The sequence below is a fragment of the Falco biarmicus genome, chromosome 3 (genome assembly GCF_023638135.1).
Source record: "Falco biarmicus isolate bFalBia1 chromosome 3, bFalBia1.pri, whole genome shotgun sequence".
In the NCBI taxonomy this organism is placed as follows: Eukaryota; Metazoa; Chordata; class Aves; order Falconiformes; family Falconidae; genus Falco; species Falco biarmicus.
In genome coordinates this window covers 99,774,641-99,800,409 of record NC_079290.1, presented here as the reverse complement: position 1 = coordinate 99,800,409, position 25,769 = coordinate 99,774,641, and the positions used below count along the sequence as shown (strand labels likewise).

Below are 25,769 nucleotides of genomic sequence, written 5' to 3'. Positions count from 1 at the left end.
GTCCCCAGCCCTGCCCCAGCCTGGGCTCCTCTGCCCACTGGGCCACCGTCCCTGCCAGGAGCTGGCCCAGTGTGGGCTGCCTGTGGGTCACGGCTCCTTCGGGCACCCCCTGCCCCGGTGTGGGATCCTCCATGGGCTGCAGGTGGGGATCTGCTCCACCATGGACCTCAGTGGGCTGCAGGTGGGGATCTGCTCCACCATGGGCTCCATGGGCTGCAGGTGGGGATCTGCTCCACCATGGACCTTCTTGGGCTGAGGGTGACAGCCTGCCTCACCATGGTCTTCACCACGGGCTGCCAGGGAATCTCTGCTCTGGCTCTTGGAGCGCCTTGTGTCCTCCTCCTGCACTGAGCTGGGTGTCTGCAGCTCTCACATAGTCTCACTCTTCTCTCCAGCTGCAGTTGCCATTCCAGAGGGGTTTTTCCCCTTCTTAAAAGCGTTATCCCTGAGGCGCTGCCACCATCGCTGCTGAGCTCGGTCGTGGCCAGCGGTGGGTCTGCCTGGGAGCCGCTGGCGTGGGCTCCATCGGGCATGGGGGGCAGCTTCTGGCAGCTTCTCACAGAAACCACCCCTGTAGCCTCCCGCTACCAAAACCTTGCCACGCAAACCCAATACAGTTATAATGATATTTTCTAGGCTAGAGACCATATTTTAAAATACAGAAATGAAACTAAACAAACGAAACTGACTTCCTTTTTCTGTAATTTCTACTAAGAAGGTGATCTGAGTATTTAGGAGTGAAATGACTGCAATGAGCAACACGTGGTCTAGTTACTGGGTGTATTTACTTAACAGTTTCTGGAAACATTTACAGGACTATCATCCCTTATTTTTTAAAAGGCATCAACCTTGAAATGTCACTTGGCTGTAAAAAAATAATTAGACATGGGCACAATCTTGTTTACCAATTAGCCATCCCTCCTATTTCAGTGGTTTCAGGGAAACAGTAGACCACCCAACTAGAGCATACGGTAACACAGCATCATTTGGTAGCATCTCCTCATTATATCTGTGTAACACCCATCAATCCTAGTTATCAAAAGAGCTTTGTAGTGGAGAAAGGATTGCTTGGGTCATATGAGTTTATTTTTCAGGGTTAATGATTTATTTTTTTTAACTGTTGTCAAGGTCATCACAGTCTGTTGATATTCCATGAGAATCTCAATTCTTTGCATGTCATCATGTATTTATGTCAAAGCAGCTTCCTGTATATATCTATAAACTTGTTAATGTCTTCCATTTCTATATTTCGCTCCCTACATACATTGGTAAACATATCATTTTGATTTGCAGCAAATATTATTTACAAAAGTACAACAAAAATCATGCAGGCATTGTAAATTCTGTATGTCAGCACAGTGCTGCTTTGGGGAGGATTTTAGTGAGGAACATCATGTGCCTATCTGCTTGAGGAGCTGGAAGGGCGCTACACCCCTATCATGGAAAGACAGAGACGTATACTTGACCTTATGCAGGCTAGTTATCACAAGGTGACTTTAAGTGTCTGTGTATTGCAGGATTAGGGGATTGGCTACTCACTAGACGACGGTCCTTCTGCTGTAACTTTCTGCCTTGCTCTTTGTGGGTTTACAGCACACCTTGCAGTTCTCACCCTCTGAGAACATGGCCCAGTGCAAGGCATGTCCCTAGGAGGCAGAAGAGACACGGGATCTGTTCCTCTACAGCCAGTTCCAAACTCTTTTATCAATTCGGCCCAACTTTACATAGTTAATGTCCATAGTAGCCTCCTGCACCCTGTCCTCACCCAGCAATCATCTGCAACCTCCTTCATCTTGATCAAGTGCTATTTAAAATAGAAAGCAACCCAAAATAAAGGTGGTCTCAAGCCATCTAACCCCCTTAAGTCTACTACTCAGACCTTCAATCTTTAAACTCTTTCAGCTTTTGTATAACTGAACCGATTGCCTTCCAAAAGACCAAACAACCCCTTTGTAACAATCAAGCCTAAATGTCTGTGAAGAGACTCCGCAGCCAGCAGGGATCGCTTTGCCGCAGCCCCGGCCTCTGGAGCGTGCAGGGGTCTGCGGGGCAGCTGCCCACGTGGGTCCTGAGCATCGCATGCTCTTTGCTTCGGAAGAACCGGCTTCAAGGGGTTATTAAGGTCAGGTACGTAGTATTGATAATATACGTTTTGTTCACTGTTGTGTATTTTTATCTTCAAGGTTTTCTTTTTCAAGTTATTTAGGGACTTTTTGTCTGAGAGGCAGTTTCAGGGCATTCTGATAGGAATCTGTTTCAATTTCATCTTCTGGAGTTTTCTCTGCTTTTCTTCACTGGGGCAAGGGGTGCAATCCAGGTCTCTGGTTCAGTCACCTGAAGTCACCTGCTGAGGGGCTGTGCTGACGGTGGTCCGGCTGGCAGTGGAACAGCTCGATTAGGGAGTGCCCACAGCCCACCCACCATCCTAGGACAGAGATACTTGTTCAAACCCACTTTCCAAAGCAGGCGGGAGACAAATTTGAACCCATGCCTCTGATATCCCTTGCGGGCAAACAAGGAAAAGAAATTTCAGCTTCTGCTCAGTAAGTAACTCGCTGTGAGAAGGCAGAGTAAGGACTATTCTGAAGCTTCCCGCTCATCTGGGGGCTCTTTTTTGGGGGTGGAAGGCCAGCTCTCAGTCTTGGGTGCCTGTTTCTCTTCATGCCCTGCATGGGAAGAGCTGGGGTGTTTGGTTCAGACCCGTAGGTTTCCCTGGGCAGCGCAGGAACGGCTGCTGAGCATGCAGCTGCATGGTGGGAGCCGGGGCTGGGGACGAGGGCGGGCGGGTGGCAGAGGGAGAAAGAGCATCCATGGCTGAGTGGCCGGGGAACTGTTTCCTTCCCTGGCTCAGGGCCTACAAGACAGGCACCGCAGAGTCCCCTCCATCAATCCAGCTCAAAATAGCCTCCTATTACAGGAGACAGGAGCAGGGCTACTTTATTAGGGCGCTGTCTCTTCTGTAGCTAGAAGATCTTCATCTCTGTGTACACAAGGTCTCCTTTATCCTTCTTTAACTAGGGAACTTGTAGGAAAGTTATACTAGTGGAATGTCTTAATTCAATCCAGGTTTGTTCGGTTTTCTTTCCATGCTCGTCCAGATCAGATAAATTGCATGCTGTATTTACTTTTTTTGAATGCTTGCCTAAAGAGTCTATGTGCTGAGGCTGTTTCTCATCATGTGCTGACTTTTGGAACTGACTCTTTATTTACAGGCTTTGGCAAAATGGTTAGATTTATTATTTATTAACCAGAAAACCAACATCTTTTTCTTTCAGAAAGGTACAGAGTTGCACAAGTTATACCGTACTACCAAAATTACAAGCTTTGTTCTGATTTTTTTCATCATTCCTATTATCTGTGGTTTGATAGGTATAGTTGTTACCCCTTTTGGAGATGGAAATTCTTTTCTTCTCTTTCACTTTCAAACTTCCCTAAGATTTCATGAACTCTTGTTGCATCAAGAATCTTTGTAAAATTTGCTTTGAGATCATAGATTTTTCTGTGCCTTGTGAAGAGGCATTTCTTTACTGTGCTTTTTATTTATCTTTTTTTTTTCATAGGTCCACTTTGGATTTATAAACTCACAGTGGGTTTCTAAGTAGAGTTATATTCATCCTTATCTTCCTCTTTAGTATGCCTGGATATAACATCAGTTAGCATTTTTATTTTGCTTGAATTTTTTTGTCAATATAGCTTTTGGAGGAATATGGACTTACTTCTCCAATACCTGGCAGCTTTTCCAAAATCTCGTACTTCATCATCACAGGAGCGTAACTGAGAGACATGCATTTTGGCAGCATTGGGAGTATTTACAACAAATAATAATACTTTCAATTGAATATTATTTCAGCATATAAAGGCTTCAGAAACCCATTCTATTTAGACTACAGTGGAAACCAAGTTAGCAAGAGCACAGGGTTTCCAAACGTGGTCAGAGCTGCTCCTGTGGGACTATTTTCTGCCTTCCCTGTCAGAAGCTAGGTGCTAACAGAGCATGATGCTCATGAAGACATTTGGGGAATTCCTGTTTTCTGGCTTGTGGCCTTCTGCTCTGTCCACTGCTTTCAAATCATATACCTTTTGGAGAACACAGGAACATGGGGTACAGGAAGAGCAAGCCAACATTGCTCCAACATCACCCTACAGCTGATTCAGTCTTGAGCATTGACCTCAAGAGCCTCCGCTCTTAGGCTGTAGTTGCATGCACAACTTGAGCAGGCAGAAGTTCTCACTGCCACCAGAAGCAGCCATCCTGCCTTTCACTTATCACTTGTTCCTGTCGCTGTGCCGCCCCTCCCACTGCTTGTGGCTGGGGAACTGATCTGAGTCAGAGCCAACTATTACTTGGGCTGGGTTACTCTCGGCTTGTATTGGTTCCTGATCCGTTTCACCGCAGAGCTGCACAGAAATTTTTTGTGCCAACACGAGGGAGGGGACAACATGGAGGCAGGGATGATCCAAGCACCTGGAAAAAAGAGGGCTGAGATGCCACCAGCTCCAAGAGTTCAGGAAACTCCAGCTTTTTTCTTCATTGCGCTTTGCAGGAGTTCAGTTAATAAGGTCAGTGGAATTTTTGCTGTTTTGCCACGTTTCAATACTTCCTCATCCATCTCTACATAGCAGGTGATCCACACTACTTCCCATTCCTCTGGGTCTTCCTTACCACTCCTGCTTTCCAAGGTGGGACTCTGGGAGCCCTGAGGTCAGTGGAGACCTGGCTGCCCCTACATCCCAGGCAGCACAGTGGAGTCTGCTGGTCAAAGAGAAAATTGCAACCGAGATCTCACCTTCCACCGGTGAGATCTTCAGCAAGCAGCTTTGGCCTTTCAGCTTCTGCACCATTGGCACAGCAGCCCCCACAGGTCCCCTCTTGGGTGACCCACAGCTGGACAAACCGCTCAGCACTGCGTGTTCCAGCAGTTGTGTCTGTACCATGCTGGCTGCAGAAAGGATCTGAACAGGCCTGATGCTTTCCCTTGCTGCTGTGGCTCTGGGCTGTGCGTGGTTTGTTGGAGTACAGCTGCAGATCCAAGTTTCCTCAGACCTGGCAGTAAAAGCTGATGTAGCAGAGCCCAGCTGGCATTGCCCCACTCTTCAGGACTCTTCTGCGTAAAATGTGTGTGTAGGGGTGGTACCATCTGGCCCAAACTCAAAGGAAGAACCAGCTGCAGATGCAGTGGGGACAAACATCTACAGGAGCAGCCACTGATCAGTCTCTTGATTTCAGTTTTCATGCATACCTATCCTTGGTAAATTCCTATTTGCCTGCTTTTCTTGTTATTTACTTAGTTTGGCTTTTCTCAGAACTTCCTCCCACCAACCATGCTATTTTCTGCCACAACTTCATTGCAGTTGACTTGGCTTTGATCTCACCAGTCTTTATCTCTTTAAAATACAAATAATCTCTTTATAACCAAGTGTCATTGCACTCCATGGGTGCAATTGCAAGGATGACGATTATAAATATTAGAATAGTTGGCTGTTGAGGTTGTGAATGACAGTGGTGAGAAGGGAAAGAGTCTTGAGTAATATCACAAAGATGAGCAAATCTTTCTCCCTTCCTCTGGAGAACTTCCATGTGCAAAAGTAGGGGTGCTGTGATGTGGCATTCAAAGGCTTAGAAAATGATGAAGCTTGTGGAATGGGCAGTTCTGAGATAACACACTAATGTAAATTGCTCTGTACTTCTAGTAGGGAATGGTGTCTCCCGTGATGCAGTCCTCACCTGCAAGGAAAACCTCTTGTCAGGTTTTCTGGTCCCAATGTGTCCCCAGGTTTGAACACAATCTGGTCATGCATAAAGATTTTAGGATTCCGTTCTCAAAATGATCAGTCTTGGTATGCATCTTTTACAAAAACAGAGATTCAAGTCCATGAAAATCCTCATTAGCCAGACATCAATATTCTGAGACTAAAGAGCGTAGCTGTTGAAAGAAGCATATACTTGCAAAGCTTATTATTATTTATCAAGGTGAACAGAAGGCAAATGCTTTTCTGATTCTAGCTCTTTTCTTTTTAATTTTGTGTAAAATATATTTCTTATTATAATGAGAAGAAAGATAATACACGTCTCATTTAAATTCTAAACTTAGCAGAACAGAAAATAGAGGCTTGTGCTCTGTTTTTCATAAACAATTTAGCATTTCAATTTCAGAAAATGTATGATGCAAGTTGAATTAGCTGTACTGGGGTATAAATGTGTTCTTGTTTTGGTCCTTTGGACACTTTTTTGTCTGACTCATCTGGGAAGATCTTGTCTTTCTGGGAAAGATATGGCAGCAAATCAGTTGGGAAACAGCAGATTTCTTCAGATCTCACATTCATCTGATTTTGCATCATGCGTATGCCATTTCTAAGCTTGTGAGACAGATGGGAAACCTTAGGAGCTTGGAAACTTTGGAGACTGTTGCACTGAGATTAGGGAGATCTTCACAAACTAGTCAAGAACTTCATCAGTGTTGTATCAAATGTTATGTCTCTTTGCCTTCCAGGGAACACCAAGGGTAAATACACAATCTCTGAGAGATACAAGAAATCTTTTTGAGGTGAAGGGCAGGAAAACCAACAGGATAATTGCATACTCCTGATTTACCCAATGAGGCAGCACTACTGAAATACACAAAAAGCCTGAGAAGTGTTATCAAATGTGCTGCCTGAAGATTGTTTTCTTGATCTAAGGACTCCCAGAAGCTGCTGAAAGGGTGCCACGCTGCAGAACAAAGAGCCAAGCATCATGTGCGTATACTTGACAGGTTCGCACACTACTGATGGAGGATACTGGCGTTAACTTAGCAGAGAGCTGCAGAAGCAGAGGCGGCTTCCAGGGCCTGTGGCAGTTATGCAGGTCAGTCTCCTGCTAGAAACCTGACTAGATCAAGTCAGATGTGACCTTGAAATGGAAGTGTCATGACAGATAGAAAGAGCAAGCCCCTAATTATCAGCTCCCCAATAACAAACTGTAGGTTTTGTTTTTCTTCCAGATGCACTGGCCATAACCTTACCTGTACACACTTCCTCAATTCACTGACAACTCTCTCCTCTCTTCCAATTCATAAAGCCCTACTCAGATACCAAAAAACCCCATGAAAAAGAATGAATGAACAGACACATATTCAAGGCTTCTCAATTGTTGCTCAGAATTCCTTTCCACTTACTGCCAGTTTACGATCATTTTAAATTATTGTGTACTTAGGAAGGCAAGGATTGCTACTGAGAAAATAGTTACAAACCTAATAACTATGTGCAGTCAAGCTTTTTTAATAGCTAGGTTTACTTGGTGGTGTCTATTTAGCCTGGTTGTGATTTAAGGTTAAAAAAAATCAGCTGTGCTAGTACAAGTATAAGGACAGTGAGCAATTCAGTGAATACTGATTTCACAGGAATGCCAAGAGAGTATGTTAATAAAGTCAACACTGAGCAATACAGCTTGATTCTGACTGCCTTTGAGGCTCTTTGTCTAAAGCAGGGCTGTTTGTTTAAAAAGCGTCTTCTTGTGCTCACTGAAATTATAACAACTTAAAACTGTTAATGCACCTGCTCACTCCCAGGCATCCGAAGATAGTCGCCGACAATGTTAAAATGAAATTACCCTTCATACAGAGTTGACTAGTTGCATCAAATTGATGTACAAGCTTTAACAGTTTAAATTGGGATGTAAATGAAAGGAATAGCAGAAGTAACCCTGCTGTTAACAGGCAGGGAATGGGCTGCAGGCTAAGGAACAAAAATTGTCCTCTGTTTTTCAGTTTTGACGTTTCCTCATCTTTTGTTCCAACAAGACCAATTTAGGTTCAGATGATGCATATCTTGAGATCTTTTGGCACCACATATGCAACATTAACCATCTGAGCAGGGTACATTTAGAAAGCAAAGGTTGGAAGGTGTTGAAAAGGGAGGTGGGTTTTCTTTTCTCCTTCTTTTTCTTCTTTCCTTTTTCCTTCCCTTCTTCCTTTCCTTTCCTTCTTCCTTTCCTTTCCTTTTCCCTTTCCTTTCCTTTTCCCTTTCCTTTCCTTTTCCCTTTCCTTTCCTTTTCCCTTTCCCTTTCCTTTCCTTTTCCCTTTCCTTTCCTTTTCCCTTTCCCTTTCCTTTCCTTTTCCCTTTCCTTTCCTTTTCCCTTTCCTTTCCGTTTCCCTTTCCTTTCCTTTTCCCTTTCCTTTCCTTTTCCCTTTCCTTTCCTTTTCCCTTTCCTTTCCTTTTCCCTTTCCTTTCCTTTTTCCTTCCCTTCCCTTCCTTTCCGTGCCCTGCCCTGCCCTGCCCTGCCTGACCCGCCCTGCCCTTGCTTTGCCCTGCCTTGCCCTCCCTCCCCTGCCCTGCCTTGCCCTCCCATCCTGCCTTGCCTTGCCCTGTCCTGCTCGGCCCTCCTGCCCTGCCCTGCCTTACCCTGCTCTGCCCTCCCCTTCCCTGCCCATCCTTGCTCTCCCCTGCCCTGCCCTGCCTTCCCCTCCCTTGCCTTGCCCTGCTCTGCACTGCATTGCCCTGCCTTGCCTCGCCTCGCCTTAACCATGGCCATCCTTGCCCTGCCCTCCATGCCCTCCCTGCCCTGCGCTGCCCGCAGTGGGTGGCAGGCTCAAGCAGTGTGCTGCACCCGTAAAATTTCCAATGAGCAATTCTTTCCCCTGAGTTTTGTCTCACTTAGTTTTGCTGAGGAAGAGCTGATTTTTTGTGTTATTGAATCATGAGGTGTTGCACCTTAATTCCTCTAGGTCTGAATTTTTTAAATGGCCTTTATTTCATATTTTATTTATTTTAAAATTTTATTAAATTTAAATAATTTTTTTTTACAAAAATTGTGCTTTTTTCTGCAAGAAAAAGTGAAATACACAAGCCTAGAAGAAAAATTGTAAGTGAGGTTATTTGTCCAGAGACTTAGGTGCTTACTGAGAAATTAAAGAGCATCAGGGAACACTTCTGGACATGGATTTTATTTTATTTTATTTTATTTTATTTTATTTTATTTTATTTATTTTAATTTTAATTTCAAAATTATCAGAGCAGTTGCTGGCATGGTTTTGTCCCAAAACAGTTCTGGGCATAGTTCAGGAGTCACTGTGGGCCCAGGACCGTTCCTGGTAAACCACTCAAATGTGGCCACCCTCTTTTGGAGGGGATGTTACAGACTCCTAAATGTCACTGGTATATCCTACTAGTTCACCCAGTGACCTGTGCTTTTTAGACTGCTAAACTGCAGCTCCTGGAAAGAAATTAAAACTTGATTTTAATACCAAAAGAGATGGAATGTTCCCCACTTGTTTTGAGAATGTATTCCTCTTAAGTCATTTGAGGTTACTGCCCGTTTTGAAGTACATAGCTCCATTTTCCAATCACTGACTGTTATTTTAATTTTTTTTTCCATTAGCCTACAGCCATTCAGTACCTCCTTCTTTGGAAGATACTTATACACTGTAATCAAACCTGATTTTTCTTATAGCAGACTGTTTTTCAGGTGTCTGTTCATAACGCATTTTCTAAAGCTCTGTAACAAATACTGCTGCTCTCTTCTGTATCAACACCCATTTTCAATATCCTTTTAAATAAGTACAGCTAAGGCAGTTATGTAGGCTTCTAGCGTAGCCTTAGTCCTCAGCTCCCTCCTTCCAACCACTTCCCTCTGCGTTATTTTCCAAGCCGTGCCAATTCTCAGCATCGCACTTGGAGAGTTGGTTCAGCTCCTGTCTCCTGCAGCCCTTGCAGAGTCACTGCTGTCCAGCCTACAGTCTCCCCTGCCGGAGGCAGCGCCTTCTCTTTCTTGTGCAATTTGATGTTTTGCTACAGTTTGTTTGAAAAGGTCCAGGTCATCCCAGAATTACTCAGACCACGCTGTACAAGTTGCCCTGTCCGCTCAAGTTACTCTAATGAGGCAAATCTGTGTCATCCACAAATGTTATGGGAAGTGATATTTACGGCCTTGAAAAAATTTTACTATCTTCATTTAGTAGTAAACATAAATATCATACATATATCAGACTAACAAGGCCCTGCAAAAGTATCTTCCTGTCAACAGCAATTCATTGACCTTTCTTTCCTACTATTTATTTAATTATTTTTTATTTGTCATCGGGTTGCTCTCTCTTCATCCATTTTCCATTTTTTAAATGTGTCTTTGAATACTGTCCATTTTGTTGTTAACATGGGATCTTGTCTTCAAAAATAAATTATTCAGCATATATTTAAGGAGCTGCTACAAATCAGATGCTCAGTGATGACATTTAGGCTTCAGCATCACATTCTTTGGGACAGATGTCTGTGAGTATGGAGTGGTTTCTCAAGACCAGAGAAGCCTTGATAAAGGAATGTCCTGAGCCAGTATCACTGTGAACTACAAGGGGACAATGTCAAAACGGAGCTATCTGGCAATGAAAAAGAAGCTTTTGCCTGGCCAGTTCTGTATTCTCACCAAAGTCTGTTATATTCACCTAATTCTAAAAAGCAATGTATTAGAGAGAAACACCCCCCCACCCCACCCCAGTTTAACCTAAGCAGCAGCTGGTGTGACTGGTTTTAAATCTGGGGTAAAGTCTGATTGTAAGTCTGGAGTAAAGCAGAAGTTAAAACTTATTCTCATCTCTTCCAATATATCAAACGGAGAGAAGAGCCCTCCACAAAGTTCAAGGTTCTCAACTTTCCTTAGGCCAAAGACATACACATAGTTTATAGAGTAAAAATAAACAATTAGCACTGCTTTTTAAAAAAACAGCTAATCTATTTCTATTTGTTATTAGCCCAGCTGGTCAACTATTTGCTACTCAGCATGCCTGCTAACCATCTAGAAGTTTCTGCTGTTATACTCCTGACCATGTATAATACTCAGCATTCACTTCTAACTATTTGCAATAGACTTTCCTCTTTATACTTTAGCTGTTAAATATGCTCTTGAAATATTTGCTTGGAGTAATAAGTATTTTCAAGTCTGTAGTTTCTTGCTTTTCCTGTTGACAATCTTGAGTTCAGAAATTAACTTCAAGTGCTAAAAGCTATTTGGTTTTACTTTTCAGCAGTAATGTAGGCTATCTCCCAAGTTACAGAACTTTGCACTGTGTAAAATGTAAGCCAAACACACTTCAAGTACAGCCATGTACTTAGGAAATAATTGCTGTCATTGCCTTATAACTGTGAAGCAGTAGCCGGGTTTTTCTTGCACTCAGCCCCCAGGTGAGGAACCCCGAAGATGGTGCCAGAAACTTGAAAGCTATTCACTGCTGCACGGGACAGCCTCAGGTTTGTTTATCTACAAGGAATATTCCTGCCAGTATTTCAATTTGCAGATGGCAATGAGTATGTTATGCAACAGAGAGTTAGTACTTACTGAAAGGACTCTGCTTTTAGGAACAGTGAGATTTTTGGATCCACAACTTGTTCAGAATCCTTAGTGAGCTGGAATAAGTTTACATCACAACAAATCTTTTAATTATTCAGTGGTTTTCATTTTCTTGTTTTCTTTCCATTATCTCCTTTAGGAATATCAGGATTATCTGTGTGTTTGGCACTCTTTATCATATCCAAAAATGAAGATAGATGCTATATCTGCAGAGATCTTAAGGCAACAAATATGGACTTTGTGATAGAAGTTTTTATTTTGTGATACCAGCATGTGTGAGAAAGCAAAGGAACAGTTTGAGCAAGCAGTCAGCTCTTAATTATCTGTACACCTGATCCAAGCTGAATAAGGCAGAGGCAAATTAGCATGGGAATTGCAACATTAGGTCATGTTTTACCATCCTGTACGGCACAGGCTAGTTTTAGCCTTCCAAAAGTCTAATGTAAAACTCTGGGATGCTGTTACCAACCTGCCATTCCATTCCCATGCCCAGAAAAACCTTGCAGGATGTAAGATAATTGTGCAAAGGTGTGGTTTGCTAATGCAGAAAGGACAAACAGCCTGGCTTTTCCTTCCCTCCCCCAGTGTCAAATCTACAATGCAGGGCCACATGGAAAAGCTGGCAAACCCAGTGGAAAGGGGAAGCAGGGACTGCTGAGCAGGGACACTCAGAGTTAATGTACTTTTGGCAGTATTAATCCTCTATTGCACCCTATAATTTTCTTCTGCACATCACAGGAGCCGGAGTGACTTGTGGGAAGAGTCAGGCCATGACAGCACAGTGACTGAATAAGCTCCCCTGCAGTGGTTGAGGAGAGGGCTCTGCCTGCGTACATGGGGGCCTGGGACTGGAGTCAGGAGTGTGGCTCTTTTTCAGACACTGTCCCACTACCTCTTCATTTCACTGGTTCCACAGCCTGCGTGTGGAGAAGATGCTTCCTGTTGGTAGACACAGTGGAGCAGGGGAGGTGGAACCACTCGTCTTTCTCAAGACCAACAGCACTTGGATGCATCCCTCTGTTTACATGATAAACCTAAACTGCAATCCTCTGAGGTTTAAATTTAAACCAAAATCCTTACACCACTTGGTTTCTAGACATCAGGGAGCTGTCCCTAAAATCTCAGGCCAGGCCCCTGACATCAGTAGTGGCATTTGAGAAAACCTCAAATTGAGAAAAGCTAGAATACATGCTGCCCGCAGTGGCACACAGCTGTGAGCTAGAGCAGCAGTGGGTAGGCCGTACCTGCAGCCTAGCTAGAGAAGATAAATTCAGGTTAGATCAGAAGCCTAAGTGCCTTCTTATAGATAACTCAGACAAGCAGCAGGCTTCAATGAAAACTACAGGACTTCAATAACTGTGTAATAGCAATCACCCTTATTGCCAACCTTGGCTATGCATGGGATGGAAAAGGAGATCTTTCATTAACAGTATGGGAGGCTGTCGCTACAGCAGATCCGGATCATACTCTGTTAAGTAGAATGCAATTTGTCAGTTCCTATGTAGCAAATTATGATGACATTGGTTTAAAAACATGTTTGCAAGCAGTCAGCTGGCAAGTGCATTGCACACTGGCCCATCTGTTAGCACAGTAATTGGGTCATATACTTCAGAAGAAGCTGTCTTGCCTGGGTAGTGACAGAAGCAAAGACCTCATATGAAGAAAGCCTGTACTGGACCAGGGATTCTAACAGTGGGATAGAGGAAAGAAAATATTCCTATGGAACCGACTGGAAACAGCAGACCCCCATCAACTGAGGCTCTGGAGCAGGTCTAATTGCACCTCAGAAATGACACTGAAGGAAAGCAAGGAAAAAGGTTCTGAAAGTTATCATTACAGAGGGGTCTGCAACCTACCTAAAGAAAGGGTTGCAGGGACCACCCATCTTCCCATCCTGGGGTACAGATCACCAGCTGCAGCACCCTTCTGTTAATGTCAGGTACTGCCCGTGTGAGAAAATGATACGGGGAAGGTACTTGTGTTATTTTAGATTTTTAGGTTGGTGACTTTAATTTGGAGTTTCCGTTTTAATAAGTTAATAACAGAGTTGGTTTCTGATTTAAAGATTGTCAGGTTTTTGGTTACAAAAATTAAGAAGTTGTAACTCTTATTTTACCTGTTCGTGACAGGAGGGTCAGGCCTTCCTCTACATTTTCTCTCCTCTCTCCGTCTCTCAGGGCAATTATCCATTAGAATAATTTTGCTAGGATTGTAACTCTTCTCTCTCCCTTGCAATTCAAAAGCTAGAGTCCCTGCCTCTCTTAAAGTTAGGTTCTAGTCCAAGCAAAATATAATTGTTACAAAAAGCTTATGTTACCTCATCAGAGTGGATTTTTATTTTTTTTTAATCTTTAACGCCTGAATTTTTTGATTTTCTCTGCTGAGACAAACTCCATTACTATGTGTACCAAATGGGTTTCTGAGAGTTCAGGTGTCCATGATACCTTGGCCACCTCTACAGTACAAAGTCAGATAAGATTTTTTTGTAGTGAAATTCAACAGCTTCTCACTGACACAGATATGTGTAAAATACATAAAACAAACTGAGAAACTAAGAAAAACTTTGCCTTAAATGTAAGGAAAGCATCTTATAGCATAGTTAGAGATTAAGCGCCAAAAATGCATACATATTCTTTGAATGAAGTCTAAAACTGATTTAGAGGAAAGAAAGCTAAAGTGGGTAAACTAAAGGAAAGTTGAATCCTTCTAAAATGAAGCTTCATACATCGTACTTTCCCACTAGTTCAGACTTGGTGACCACCAGGGTCACTTCTGGCCTTATAGCCAGTGAATCTCCGCTGCAGCAATGCATGAGTGGAACTTTCAGCTATATCAGCGATTTCCAAGACTTCTTTCACATGGGACTTCAAAATTCCCCAAAGTATTTAACAGAGTCATCACCTGAACAAGACAATAGTTGCTGAAACTAATTAACGTTTGACTTAATCTAGCAGACTGCATCACTGCCAATCAATCCATTTCTGTAATATGTGCAGTGAAAAACATCCAGCAAAATCCAGCTCATCACATTTCTGCCAGCTTGGGCAAAGGGCTTGTTGCAAGTGGTAAGGGAGCTGACTTTTGAAAGTGGAGCTAAAAGGCAGGACTGAGGCAGACAGGGTAATATTCAAACATCTTTTCAATACATGCAACCATGTTATCCAGATAACACCAAGCCCCTCAGTGCAATAATCTTTGTGTACTCTCCCGTTGCACTGTTCCAATGGCACTTGCAGGCCCAGGTTTTTATGCATCTGCATCATTTTAGCCTTGTGGGAAATGCATGCTGTGTTATAAAGTTGGTTTCATTGGACCACTAATCAAACTAAACACTCATTTGGACACCCAGCTTTAAGGTAGGGTAGATGATTACTTTATATTTTTCTGCACTGGTAAGAAACCTGGAATTTGTTCACATACAGTCACTTAATACTGTAGGCATGGTACTCTTTCTGAGCAGCTGCTAAAGCAGACAATGCTGAATTTCATCTAAATTTTTCCTTAACCCGGTCTCCTTTTTCCTACAAAAGGAGCCTTGCACTTACAGGACAACCAGCTGTGCCAATATTCACCATAGGGGTATAAAATATCTGCTGACAGATGTGATTGACAAGAGACTTTGAAGGTGAAGGTCTCAGTTTCTCTTCCTTGTAGTATCCACAGCCTTTCTTTGATGACCCTGGCTTGAGGCAGTGACAGGAACAGACCCACCTGGGAGGGTTTGTTAAGTGGCTGCCCTTAAAAAAAATAATAATAAAAAAAATCAATGTTTTACAGATCAGCCAGCAGGGGTCCTGCCTTTGCCAGCGATGAAAATCCACCTAAAGGTCTCATGGTTAACTGGGTCATGTTCTTTCTGGTGGAGCTTACTGGGCATTGAATTCAGGCCTTTCCCCCGTGTGTAAAATATGATACTCATAATAATAATCACAGCAGTAATATGTTTATTGTGTTTATTATCACCGTGCCAAGCAGCTGTGTTCATAGAGGAAGACCCTATTTTGCTGGATGTTACACAAGCCCAGAATAACGCACGCAGCCCCGGCTGAAGGGGCTAATTGATCTAAGTAGGAGGCAGAATTCAAAGCTGGATATCGACCAGCTGGCGTAGGAGGCCAAGGAAACAATAAGACAGCACTAATCAGTGACTACGCTGTGATCTCAGCACAACTCTCTGTTGACAAGCTTTCAGTAGAAAAGAGTTTTCCCCCCTTGAAACAATAAGAAAAGAAGTTTTAAGAAGTAATTAAAAAGAGGATAGTATATTAATCTTGTGTGTTTATTGGGGTCAACTCCTAATTGTAAAAGGGCAAGTTCAGAAGAAAATGCAGCAGTGCCTGTTTGAAAGTCTGACATAAGGGCTAACGCTTGTCTTGGGGTGGATGGATAGACAACGGGAACCTAGAAAAGGAAGAATGACACCAGACGAAGCAAAACAGAATATGCAAAAACAGGAGTGACATGTTCAAAGAGGTGAATTTGGGAAATACACTTTGCAGTAGCATTCTGTTGGGACAAGGGTAAATTTACCAATGCTGCAGGAAAAAAATGTGTCAGTAATCAAAACAAGAGCCAGTGAGAGCCTGGATGAGATTTTAAGTGAGCACGTGTTGACCTGATCTCTACAGGTATTCACTCCAATAGAGTAATGAAGTACCAATTTAAAGTAAAAGAAGGCCATTTGTATGAAACAAATCTATTAGAAAATCTTTACAATCCAGAATTTTTTGTAGTTACATAATTAATATATCAGTCATCTTAAAAAACACTAATCAGCTTTAAACCACACTTGTCCCTAATTTCTTTTTTTTCCTTTGGGCATTATTTGAAAAGAGTCATGACTGTCCACAACTAGAATAGTTGCACACGCAATTAGACCTCTTTCAGAGCGTAGGGTAGGACAAAGTGTTCAGTTAGCGCTAGTGTTACCAGGTACCTTATTCAGGTTATACATGTTGCAGAACAGTGGGTTTAGCCAGCAGTGTTATTTGATAGCACTGGTGGACAAAAAACTTTGTAGATCTTGGCTCTCTAAATCCATGCACCAGGATTGAATCATTCCTGAAGTGCAATTTAATCTTTTCCATGAGACTTTTAACTACATTTGAAAGGGCTTGTTTGCTCATACAAGTTTAATTTTTCTTTATATAAAATTATGTTACACCTACAGCTTTAAAAACACTAGAATAACTTTCTGCTAACTGTAAGTCTTAACTGGTTTCAACATCTTTTTTTCCCTATCTATTACATTTACTGCAAAAAGGATTTCTGGGAAAAAACTATGGTATAAGGAATTGGAACTATTTCTGTAACTTTCTGGCAAAGTTAAAATGACATTTCTCTGTGTTGTACAGTTTCCCCTGTAGATGGTAGCAGAGAACAAACTCTAAGGTACTTGCACTGCGAAGACTGGGATGATACTAAAAAAACCAACGTTGCCAGTGAAGTACAACGCAAAGCAGCTGAGAAGTCATGCTGTATTACACTGTCTTTGTGTTCTGCTTTCATTTGACACAGGTAGGAAGAGTTATACGTGATACACTGATGGCTCCTATAAACTTCAGCTTGGAATTTTGAAAGAACGTTAATATCAAAAACTTTCATGCGCTACGATTTGCCTTTACATGACTTTTCTGCAAATCCTTTCTTAAAAACACAAACATGATTATTTAAATAGTTTTAAAATATAAAGCATTATTTCAAAACTCCTGGACATCTTCTGTATTCTTTATAAAACACCTCTCCCGATTTCCTTAAAATGTAGTTGAACTGAAATCTCTACATGTCCAACAGTTACTGCCTGGATCCTGAACTCTTTTCTTGGACCTTTACCTTTTCCACATTAGTTCGGAGTAATTCTCATTAAACATCAATTTTGGCAATATCTGATTTTGAAAATGCCCTTCCAGGTTTTTACTTTCCAGCTGTATTACACAGTCTCCTGCATCTTAAAAAGTTCCTAATGAAAAGTAGTAGAGCTCACAAAAAGATCTGATATAAACCATCTTCTTTTCAATTCACTAGTAAATGGAAAAAAGAATCCTATATTTACATGTGACTGCTTTACAACCACTGGTTTTATTAAAGTCAAGAGATCCCTCTCAGCAGCAGGAAAAGAAACTAGGCTGCAAAATTATCTCAAGCCTAGACACAAAAGTTCTCAAGTTGTTAGAATGATTCATGAACTATAAAGTATATGTAAAGTGCTATTAATTGTCTTCTGTTGCTTTAATTTTGCATCAATAAATATGATTCTAATTTACTATTATTTGAAAATATCATTATTTCATGATCTCTGAAGTCTCCTTCAGCAGGTAACATTCTCTTTTGATAATGAAGGCCATCAGTGCTACAACTTTACAGCCGTTGTACCGATGTTACCTAGTAAAAATAACACCCAACCCCTTTCCCTCAGTTGCTCAGCTTTGTTTCTTGCAATACTGTGTATCTTTTAGACCTGCAGTTCATCCACAGGCCACCATGGTCCCTATGCCTGAGTTTCCAATGTCAAAAGGAATCAGGATTTGAAAAAAAAAGCTGCACAGGAGTATCCAGCTTATCTCTGGTGAGTTTCATTCACAGATATAAGATACCTTATGGGCACTTCCACATCATCATTTAACTGTGGAATCAAATTTCTGGTTCCTCTCCCCCATTTTCCAATCTTCTCTGGATTCTTCCAAAATTAGTGTTGGCAAGGGCAGAGTTTAAAACACCTGTGCAAAGATAAAAGGAACATTTTAGTGGCAGGCTAACATTTCTATTGATGACATCATACTAGATGTCTTACAACATTACTACGCTGTGCTTGGGTGCCACACTGGCAACCTTCATTCTTGTAGTTCCTAACTCTTAAATGACTGTCTTTGTGACTTCTCCACATTGTCCAGTGAATCGTCTCCTACTCTTTAAATTCTAAAAGAAAACCTTCCACTAAAGAGTAACACTCACTGTAGGGAATCACATCAATCAGGCATGGTCAAAGACTCAAAGGGTGTCACTCACTTCCACATGCAAACCAGTAGAAACTGCACAGCAAACAGTGAAATTAGCAGATATCCAGGTAGCTACGATATAATGGGGAAACTATAGCCACTGTACAGAAGTTATACATCACAAATCCATCAGAGTTCTCTGAACACTAAGGGTGATCCTGTCAAGAAAGTGTATTTGTACTTCCAAATTATTGGGGATAAGGTTTCACACCCACAGAAATAAAATAATCACAGAAAAGTAAAGAATACTCCTCCTGGATTAATAGCTGTTTAAAAGGAAATAAATAAAGGATGAGAATACATTTTGAGTTTGGAAACTAATATGAAGGAATCTGTCCTGTTGGACACGTTAAGGTTTTGGAAAAGGAGATGAGAAAAGTTAGCAAGGATAGGAAATAATTCAGGATAATCAAAGCTTTGTTATAGAGTTGCAGCAGATTTCACAACGTTGTATTGGGACAATTTAAAGACTGTTAGCATTTAATATTGATAAATGTGAACAGGAAAAAGCAACTTTTGATTATACATACATGTTAGGCTGTAAATTATCTATTACCTTCGAAAAAGTAGATTATGAAGTCACTGGGGTTGATTGTAGGAACTCTTAATAGAGGAATATAGAATGAAACATTAAGTTACCACAAAAATCTATAGTCTCTCCCTTTCAAAACCAGAAAAGGGTGAGAAGGAATAACAAGGACACCAACAACGTCCATATAATGAGAGATTAACTAGACTCCTCAGTGAGGCCAAGAGACAGCTCAGGGTATATAAAGTTATGAATAGCATGGGAGAGGCAATTAAGCAATGATTACTCGCTCATTTCTCACAGCACAAGAACAAGCCAGCAACCAATGAAATTACAAGGCAGCTGCTTTAAAACAAACCGAAGGAAGTACTTTTTATACAGCACATAATTAAATAGCAGAACCCACAGGACACTGTGGCAGTCAAAAATATAAGCAAATTGGAAAAAAATATTAGACATGTAACACATGCCCATCAATGGCTACTAAACATGATATTCCAGATGAAATTTCCATCTTCGGAAGTCCTGAGAGCTAGAAGCTGGGAGAGTACAAAGTAAACAGATTGCTCTGTATTTGCCACGTTTCTTGTATGCCTTGTCTAAGCATCCACAATTGTCACTGTCAGAGACAAGAAATCTGAATAATCTTTTGGTCTGACAGGATATGGCTACTTTTACGCCTTGTAGGTGGTCCTGTCAGCGGAGAAGGGGCAACAGACGGTGACATACAACATCCATGTGCAAATTAGTTTACCAATCAAATACAGCAGTGGCGCAAAGATACTCAAGATGGGTCCACTCAGGCACAGCAGGGTGTAAGAGAGCTTTCTAGTCTAAGTACAGCGTATCACGAATGTACCTTTGCTGAGCCAGTTTGGGTCCAGGAGCATGGTCTCAGTTGGATTTAGCCCTGTCGAATGGCCCTGGGCTCCATGCAGTGCCAGTTCAAGTGTCTCTTATAGCGGGGCACAGACTCTGTATGTTGCACTGCACTGCTGGCACTGTACATCTGTACTACCATGTAACCAAGCCTGTGAAGCTCCCACAGAAGGAGGTGCACCAAAGACTGCATTTTGAGGAGACATCAAACCAAACTCTCCTGCTGACAGCTCAAGTTTGGAGGAGGAATCTACCTTCTCCTCCTTTTGGGACTGTACCAGCCTCCCGTGACTGTAAGCTGTAGAGCTGACAGTATTTTGCTGATGTGTTTCAAAGCTACCAGCTAAACAAGAAAAGAAGCACAGAAATTCAGGAATAGTATTTTTCAACAGTAATAATTTTTCTAATAATAATTCTAGTTTTCTTTCCTTCCTTGTTGCCCCTCTCAGCTTCTCCTGTCTCTCTCCCCGGTGCTGTCATCTTAATACTATCTTGTCTTTCTTCTCAAACCTCTGTCTCACCCCATTCTTGCTGATACACTTCCCACACCAATTCCATCCTCCTAACCATAGCTCCCTTTGCTTCTGTTCCTTTATATCTATAGCCAGCTTTGCTCTAGTTTCCTTTGCTGGCCTTCTTGTGCTAACCCACTTCAGAATCACCACCTTCCTCCTGACTTTCCCCATCAGCCCTTTTCTACTTCCAGCTGTTTTCTGGAGCAGCTGTTTCAACCACAGCACAAAGCCCAGATGGTTGAGTACCTGCTACAGCGAGAGTGGCACACTCTTCTCAGATCCCATGCCTGGAGCCATGTGATATCCCACCCTGCTCCTGCAGTGGCAGAAATAGATGGGAGTCCAGTCACATGGAGGAAATGTGAAGGGCTGAAGAATGCTTGCGGTCTTCAGAGGTGTTATATACCAGCCCCTTGAGTCTCCACATGGATTATGTGTGGCTTTTTCCCCAGAATTCTGGCCATTGGTCACTCTTGGGTAGTTTCACAAAGACAATGAAAGACATTTCCTTGAATCCAGGAGAACTACCATGTCTAAACTTGAAGTCACCATCCCAGAGGTACAAGATTTCCACAGTGAAAAAGCTTTGAGACTATCTGTAGTGTGCAATAAATCACCTTGATTCTGTTCCCAAAAGCAGGTCAACAGTTTTAGCCGAAGCCCAACAAGCAGCCTGCTTGCGGCAGATACAGCCCATGGAAAGTTCCATCCAGATAGCTTCAGGCCGGCAAATTTTAAACAACTGGAAAGAGAGACTTGAATGGAAAACGTTAGGAATTCCTATGCATGGCTACCCAGCCCTTCCAAACTGCTTACTTTTCCCTACTTAAAATACGTGTGTGTATATATACGTATATACATTCAAACTGTCATCACTCAAACAATACTGTTAGAGAAATGTTGTTGCTGTAAAACACCTTCCGCACCGAACAATTTCTGCCGGAGTCTTCCAGAACATCACCTGCTTGCACAGCACAAGCGGGACACTGAGCACACCACGCTGCCGTTCCGAGCTACTACTACAGTTTCAGCTGTCGCAGCTGGCGGTTATTTGAAGAAGAGAAAACGATGGGACTAGTAAAGAGCCTGAAATGGAGCCTGCAGAGAACCTCTGGGGTATTTTGGGTTCCAGGCTTGCCATGAGCTGGACAGCAAGCTCTGCCAGGCTGCCCGAGCCCTCCCTGCAGCACAGCCTACACGGTGCAGGGCAAGGTAAGACCATCCTGGCAGAAGTACTTTTTTAATGACCATATTTCACTTACATGATAAACATATGACTTCAGATTCCTACTCCTTTTTTAACCCCAATCAAGTAAAAAATCACTATTTCCCCAAGTCACACACACATATCTTAGCTTCCAGTAATGGGAACCACAGGCTAAAAGCTTGGAAATCCTCCGCTAAATACATCAGGACTTCTAAGAGCAATGACTGAAAAAAAAAATATCAAAAAAAGTAAGAGAACCTTCTCAAAACTGTTTCGGTTGCGAAACTCCAGCTCTCCGCTGCTTGGGACAGTCGCGAACGGGCACCGGGGCCCCGACAGGTGCCCGAGCTAGTGCAGCCAGGAGCTGGGGCAGGAGGACTCGCTCCGACCGCCGGGGCCCGGCCGAACCCGGTACCGGGGCCAACAGGCCGTGCCCCGCCGCTCCCCTCACGGCCCCGCGCGTCCCCGCCGGGGCGGGGGGACCACGGGAGGAGCCGCGCGGGGGGTTTACACCTCCCGTACCGCACACTGGGCCGCAGGGCGGGGGATCCCCCCCCCGCGGGACGGACCGGCTGCCTGTCCAATTGTAGCCCCAGCCGAGCAGTCTCACAGAGGACCCCCGCGGGCGGGCTGCCCCTCGCCGGGCTGGGGGAAGCGGTGGGTGAGCCCCCCTCCCCCCCGCGCCCGCCCCGGGATGGCGAGGCCCTCCCACCCGCCCCCGGCCGTTGGCGGCGGCCCGCCCCGCCGAGCGCCCCCCTGCGGCCCGGCGGCCGGTTCGGCGGGGCGGCGGCCGGCGTGCGCGGAGCGGAGCGGGGACGCAGCGGGGCAGTGCGGGGCGGGGGGGTGCGGGCCGGGAAGGGGTCGGGGGGATGCAGCATGGCCGAGCCGCCCGGCGCCCCGCACCGCACCACCGGCTCCACCTTGCTGCACCCGCTGAGCGGGCTGCTGGGCATCCCGCTGGACCAGGTGAGGCTGCGAGGCGGGCCGGGGGGGGTGGGGTTGGAGGGGGGGAGTCCTGCGTGTGTCCCCCCAGGCGGGGGGCTCCCGAGGCGAGGCGCTTCGCTGGCAGGGACGCGTAGCCCGCCGCTGTCACGCCTTGCATCGGCCGGAGGGCCCCGGGGCAGCGCGGAGATGCCGTCCCCCCGAGGGGCCGGGGGGGCCGGGGCTGAGCCGCACCGGCCGGCTGCCCTTCCAGCCGGAGCCGTGCCATCCCCCCGCCGTGCCATTCGCCCCGACCATGCCACCCCCAGGCCGTGCCATTGCCCCTGCCGTGCCATCCCCCCGCCATGCTATTTGCCCCGACCGTGTCATTTGCCCCTGCCGTCCCACCCCCCCACCATGCCATTTGCCCTGACCATGCCATTTGCCCTGACCGTGCCATCCCCCAGGTCGTACCATCGCCCCACAGTGCCACCCCCCCGCCATACCATTTGCCCCCGCCGTGCCATCCCCCAGGCTGTGCCATTGCCCCCACCATACCATCGCCCTGCTATGCCCAGCACCTTTGGCGCTGCTGCATCCCAGCGCCGCTGGATGCTGCCAGCTGCGGTGCTGAGCTGACCGTGTTTGGAGCTGGAACTGCCTAAATAGTTTGGGTCCTTGCCCAGCTCTGCTTAACTGGGGATGTACCCCTGGGTGCAGGGTGTCTGGTCAGACATCACAAAGTCCAGGCACTGCTTTTGTAGCTACAGACCTGTAGCTTCGAAGGGCAGAAGCTCCTTCAGCCTCCGAGTGCCCAATGGCATGGCGAGCCACAGGCATGGAACACGCGGGATGCGCAGGCACACATACAAGAAAGCGGCCCTATGGGCAGGCACGTTTGTATGTGATGCCTCACAGCGTATTTTGGGCTCTGGCGTTGCCCGTAGGCTCGTGGTTCAGCTGACCCCTGGCCTAGCAGAAACCACTGCTTCCCCCCGCCACCTTTTATTGCCTCTCCAGCCTGCGTGCACCTGCCGCTGTCCCTGAGTTCGCTCAGCGACAAGGAAGTTGGGAAGTTAGGTCTGGGAGTTCATACTGGCCAGGAAAAGTCTCCACCAAACTACCAGGAGCTTGAGCTGGGCTGGAAGAAACCAGGGCAGCAGAGACATGCTGGTACAAACCAACAGAAGCCTGAGATTTACTTGCTTGATTCTGTTTGCAGAGTGGCTGGTGCTATGTGTCAGGTTTTACTACTGTTTGTTTTTAAAGTTGAGTAAGAAATGCATCATTGTATCGATTAAACCCCTACCTCTAACCGTGCCAGCTTTTCCCTTTTTAACAGAAAACAGGATTTGATGCAAAAAGGTCTTTTGCTCAACGCTGAAACAGACAATAAAGGCCTGTCGTTAACTATAAGCTGTTAATTTAGGAGGGGGCACAGGAGTAGTGTGTTTAAAAAACTTGTCCTTCCATTCAGCCAAAGCAATACAAAGGCAATGTTGTCTGTGGAGAAAATTCTCCCTGCTCTCTTCCGGACCTGAGGATGCTTCACTGCATCTGGTTACGTGCTGCGCTTGTCGCAGGGCCTTGGTCTCGTGGGTGCTGCTGGTGGGCACCCGTGTTCCTGCTGGTTTGCATATGAGCCCACTGCAATGGGCAGGGGGCTCCTGCTGTGGGGTCAGCAGTGTGGCTGGGCTGGGTGGGTACCCAGTGGCATCCAGGAGAGTCCCCCTCTGCCTCCAGCAGCGTGGAGCAGCAGTGGGCTGGGAGGAGCCCCCCTTGCTGGGGTTCATCACCAAGCTGCAGCAGGGCTGTGCTGAAGTGTGCTTGCTTCACCTGAAAATTACCCCTGCCCCCAATCATGCTTAATCATCCCTGTGAGATGATGCTATCAACCATTTTGCAATGTCTCCCCCCACCCCTTTTGCCCCACTATGATGTGCAGGACCATGCCAAGCATCAGGGATTTCTACTGCCCTCAAGTAGGCAATAACCAGACTGCTGTGTGGAAGCGTCATGCCACCACTGTCCCCTCAGGTGACTTGATTTTCAGGTCTGACCTGCAGTGCTGATGCCCTTGGGAACAAAATAAATCTACTTTCACAGAGCTCTGTGGCCAGGTGGGTTGGTTACCTTCCTCATTAGACTGAGAGAGGGCAGGTGGGCTGGTTACCTTCCTCGTTAAAATGAGAGAGGGCTTTTGCTGAGGGGGAAGAGTTCACTCGCTTTCAGAAGGAAGCTCGGCATGTGGAAGGCCGTTTTGCTAGATACGACCGCACGTGGAGCAGGGACTGCTTTTAGACAAGTCCCTTACTGCGATGCTGACCGGCTCTCTGCCCTCCACCCGGTGGCTGGGCTGCACAGGGGAGCTGAGCTCTGGTTTCTCCTGCCTGTCAGTGTGCTCAGCCTGTTGGACGGTGACAGCCTGCATCTCCCTCTGGTCCATGTGGCTGCCCCGAGCCTTTGAAAATGCTGAGAAGTGCCCAGTGAGCCCGAGGCAAAGGCGCTCAGGCGGAGTTTACACCCTCCAGGTCGCTGTGGTATGGGAAAGCTGTGTGTGTGTGCGCCTCTATGCTAAGTGCACGGAGGACTTGCTCCTCCTTTTCTAGAGATGCTTTTCCTTGAGGTCTGTGCTCTGAGGGAGAGTGCAGTCTGCGAGAAAAGACTGGAAAAAACAGTTGAGCTGAAGGTCTGAAAAATGAAAGTCGTAATCATTACCCTTCCATAGTGGGGGCAGAGATGCTGTAGTGATGGGAGGTGGGAAATGTTTTGTCATCTAATAAGCAGCGATTGTGTCACTCGCTATGGGAAGCGGGGATGAATGTGGAAATGCTGGTTTTCACATTGGTTGTTTTCTTCATTTTAAAAAATTACAACTTAAGTTAAAACCAGTGCAGAATTAGAGGGTGCCGTTCCTGGCTGCGCTGTGTACTGGCCAGGCTGTCCACGGTTTATTTAGCAGACCGTGTACTGCGTAGGAGCGTGGCAATGTCTTTCTGCTTTAGATGCTCAAATTGTCCTGATGTCTCAGTGTGCATTTGCATGTCTCTTTAAAGGATGATTTATCTTTGAATTTAACATTGGAATACTATTTTTTAAGCAGTGCTGTATTCAGTAACAAGATTAATAAGCTTGGAAGAGGATGAAAAGACTGTGTTTAATTCATCCCCCTATCCCAGGAAAGCAGACTTTGAAATTTAGCTGACTTGCGCTCTAAAAATATCTGGCTAGGTCAATGACATACCTTCAGCAGCATTTGGAAAAGAGGTTTGGGTTTGGGGTTTTGTTGTGGGTTTTTTGGTTTTGGGTTTTTTTCCCCCTCCTTATAGCGTATGCCCCAAATCTGATTTTGGAACGTCATCTCTCCAGTATGCTTATATGCTAACTTTTGGCAAAGTGTGTACTTTTT

General features: G+C 44.8%; 1 protein-coding gene and 2 long non-coding RNA genes across 6 annotated transcripts in view; 2 read left to right on the top strand and 1 right to left on the bottom strand.

Moving 5' to 3' along the window:
- The first annotated feature begins 879 nt into the window (after window positions 1–879).
- On the top strand, window positions 880–17,576 carry LOC130146571 (uncharacterized). Its single transcript, XR_008820956.1, has 3 exons — window positions 880–2,543; window positions 6,492–6,844; window positions 16,669–17,576. It is a non-coding gene; the product is annotated as an uncharacterized LOC130146571 (long non-coding RNA).
- Window positions 14,665–22,105, bottom strand: LOC130146570 (uncharacterized). 2 transcript variants are annotated; one of them, XR_008820954.1, is made up of 2 exons: window positions 17,908–22,105; window positions 14,665–15,051 (listed from the first exon to the last, which is right to left on the bottom strand). It is a non-coding gene; the product is annotated as an uncharacterized LOC130146570 (long non-coding RNA). The 2 variants fall into 2 exon arrangements; XR_008820955.1 differs by lacking the exon at window positions 14,665–15,051 and adding an exon at window positions 15,578–15,715.
- Window positions 22,106–22,281: 176 nt separating this feature from the next.
- The window catches only part of MBOAT1 (membrane bound O-acyltransferase domain containing 1), a 58,006-nt gene continuing 54,518 nt past the window's right edge, over window positions 22,282–25,769 (top strand). For all 3 annotated transcript variants that reach the window (XM_056332418.1, XM_056332419.1, XM_056332417.1), the window contains exon 1: window positions 22,282–22,405. In XM_056332418.1, coding sequence (XP_056188393.1) covers window positions 22,316–22,405 — 90 coding nt within the window. In that variant the 5' untranslated portion in view covers window positions 22,282–22,315. The remainder of the gene's footprint in view (window positions 22,406–25,769) is intronic.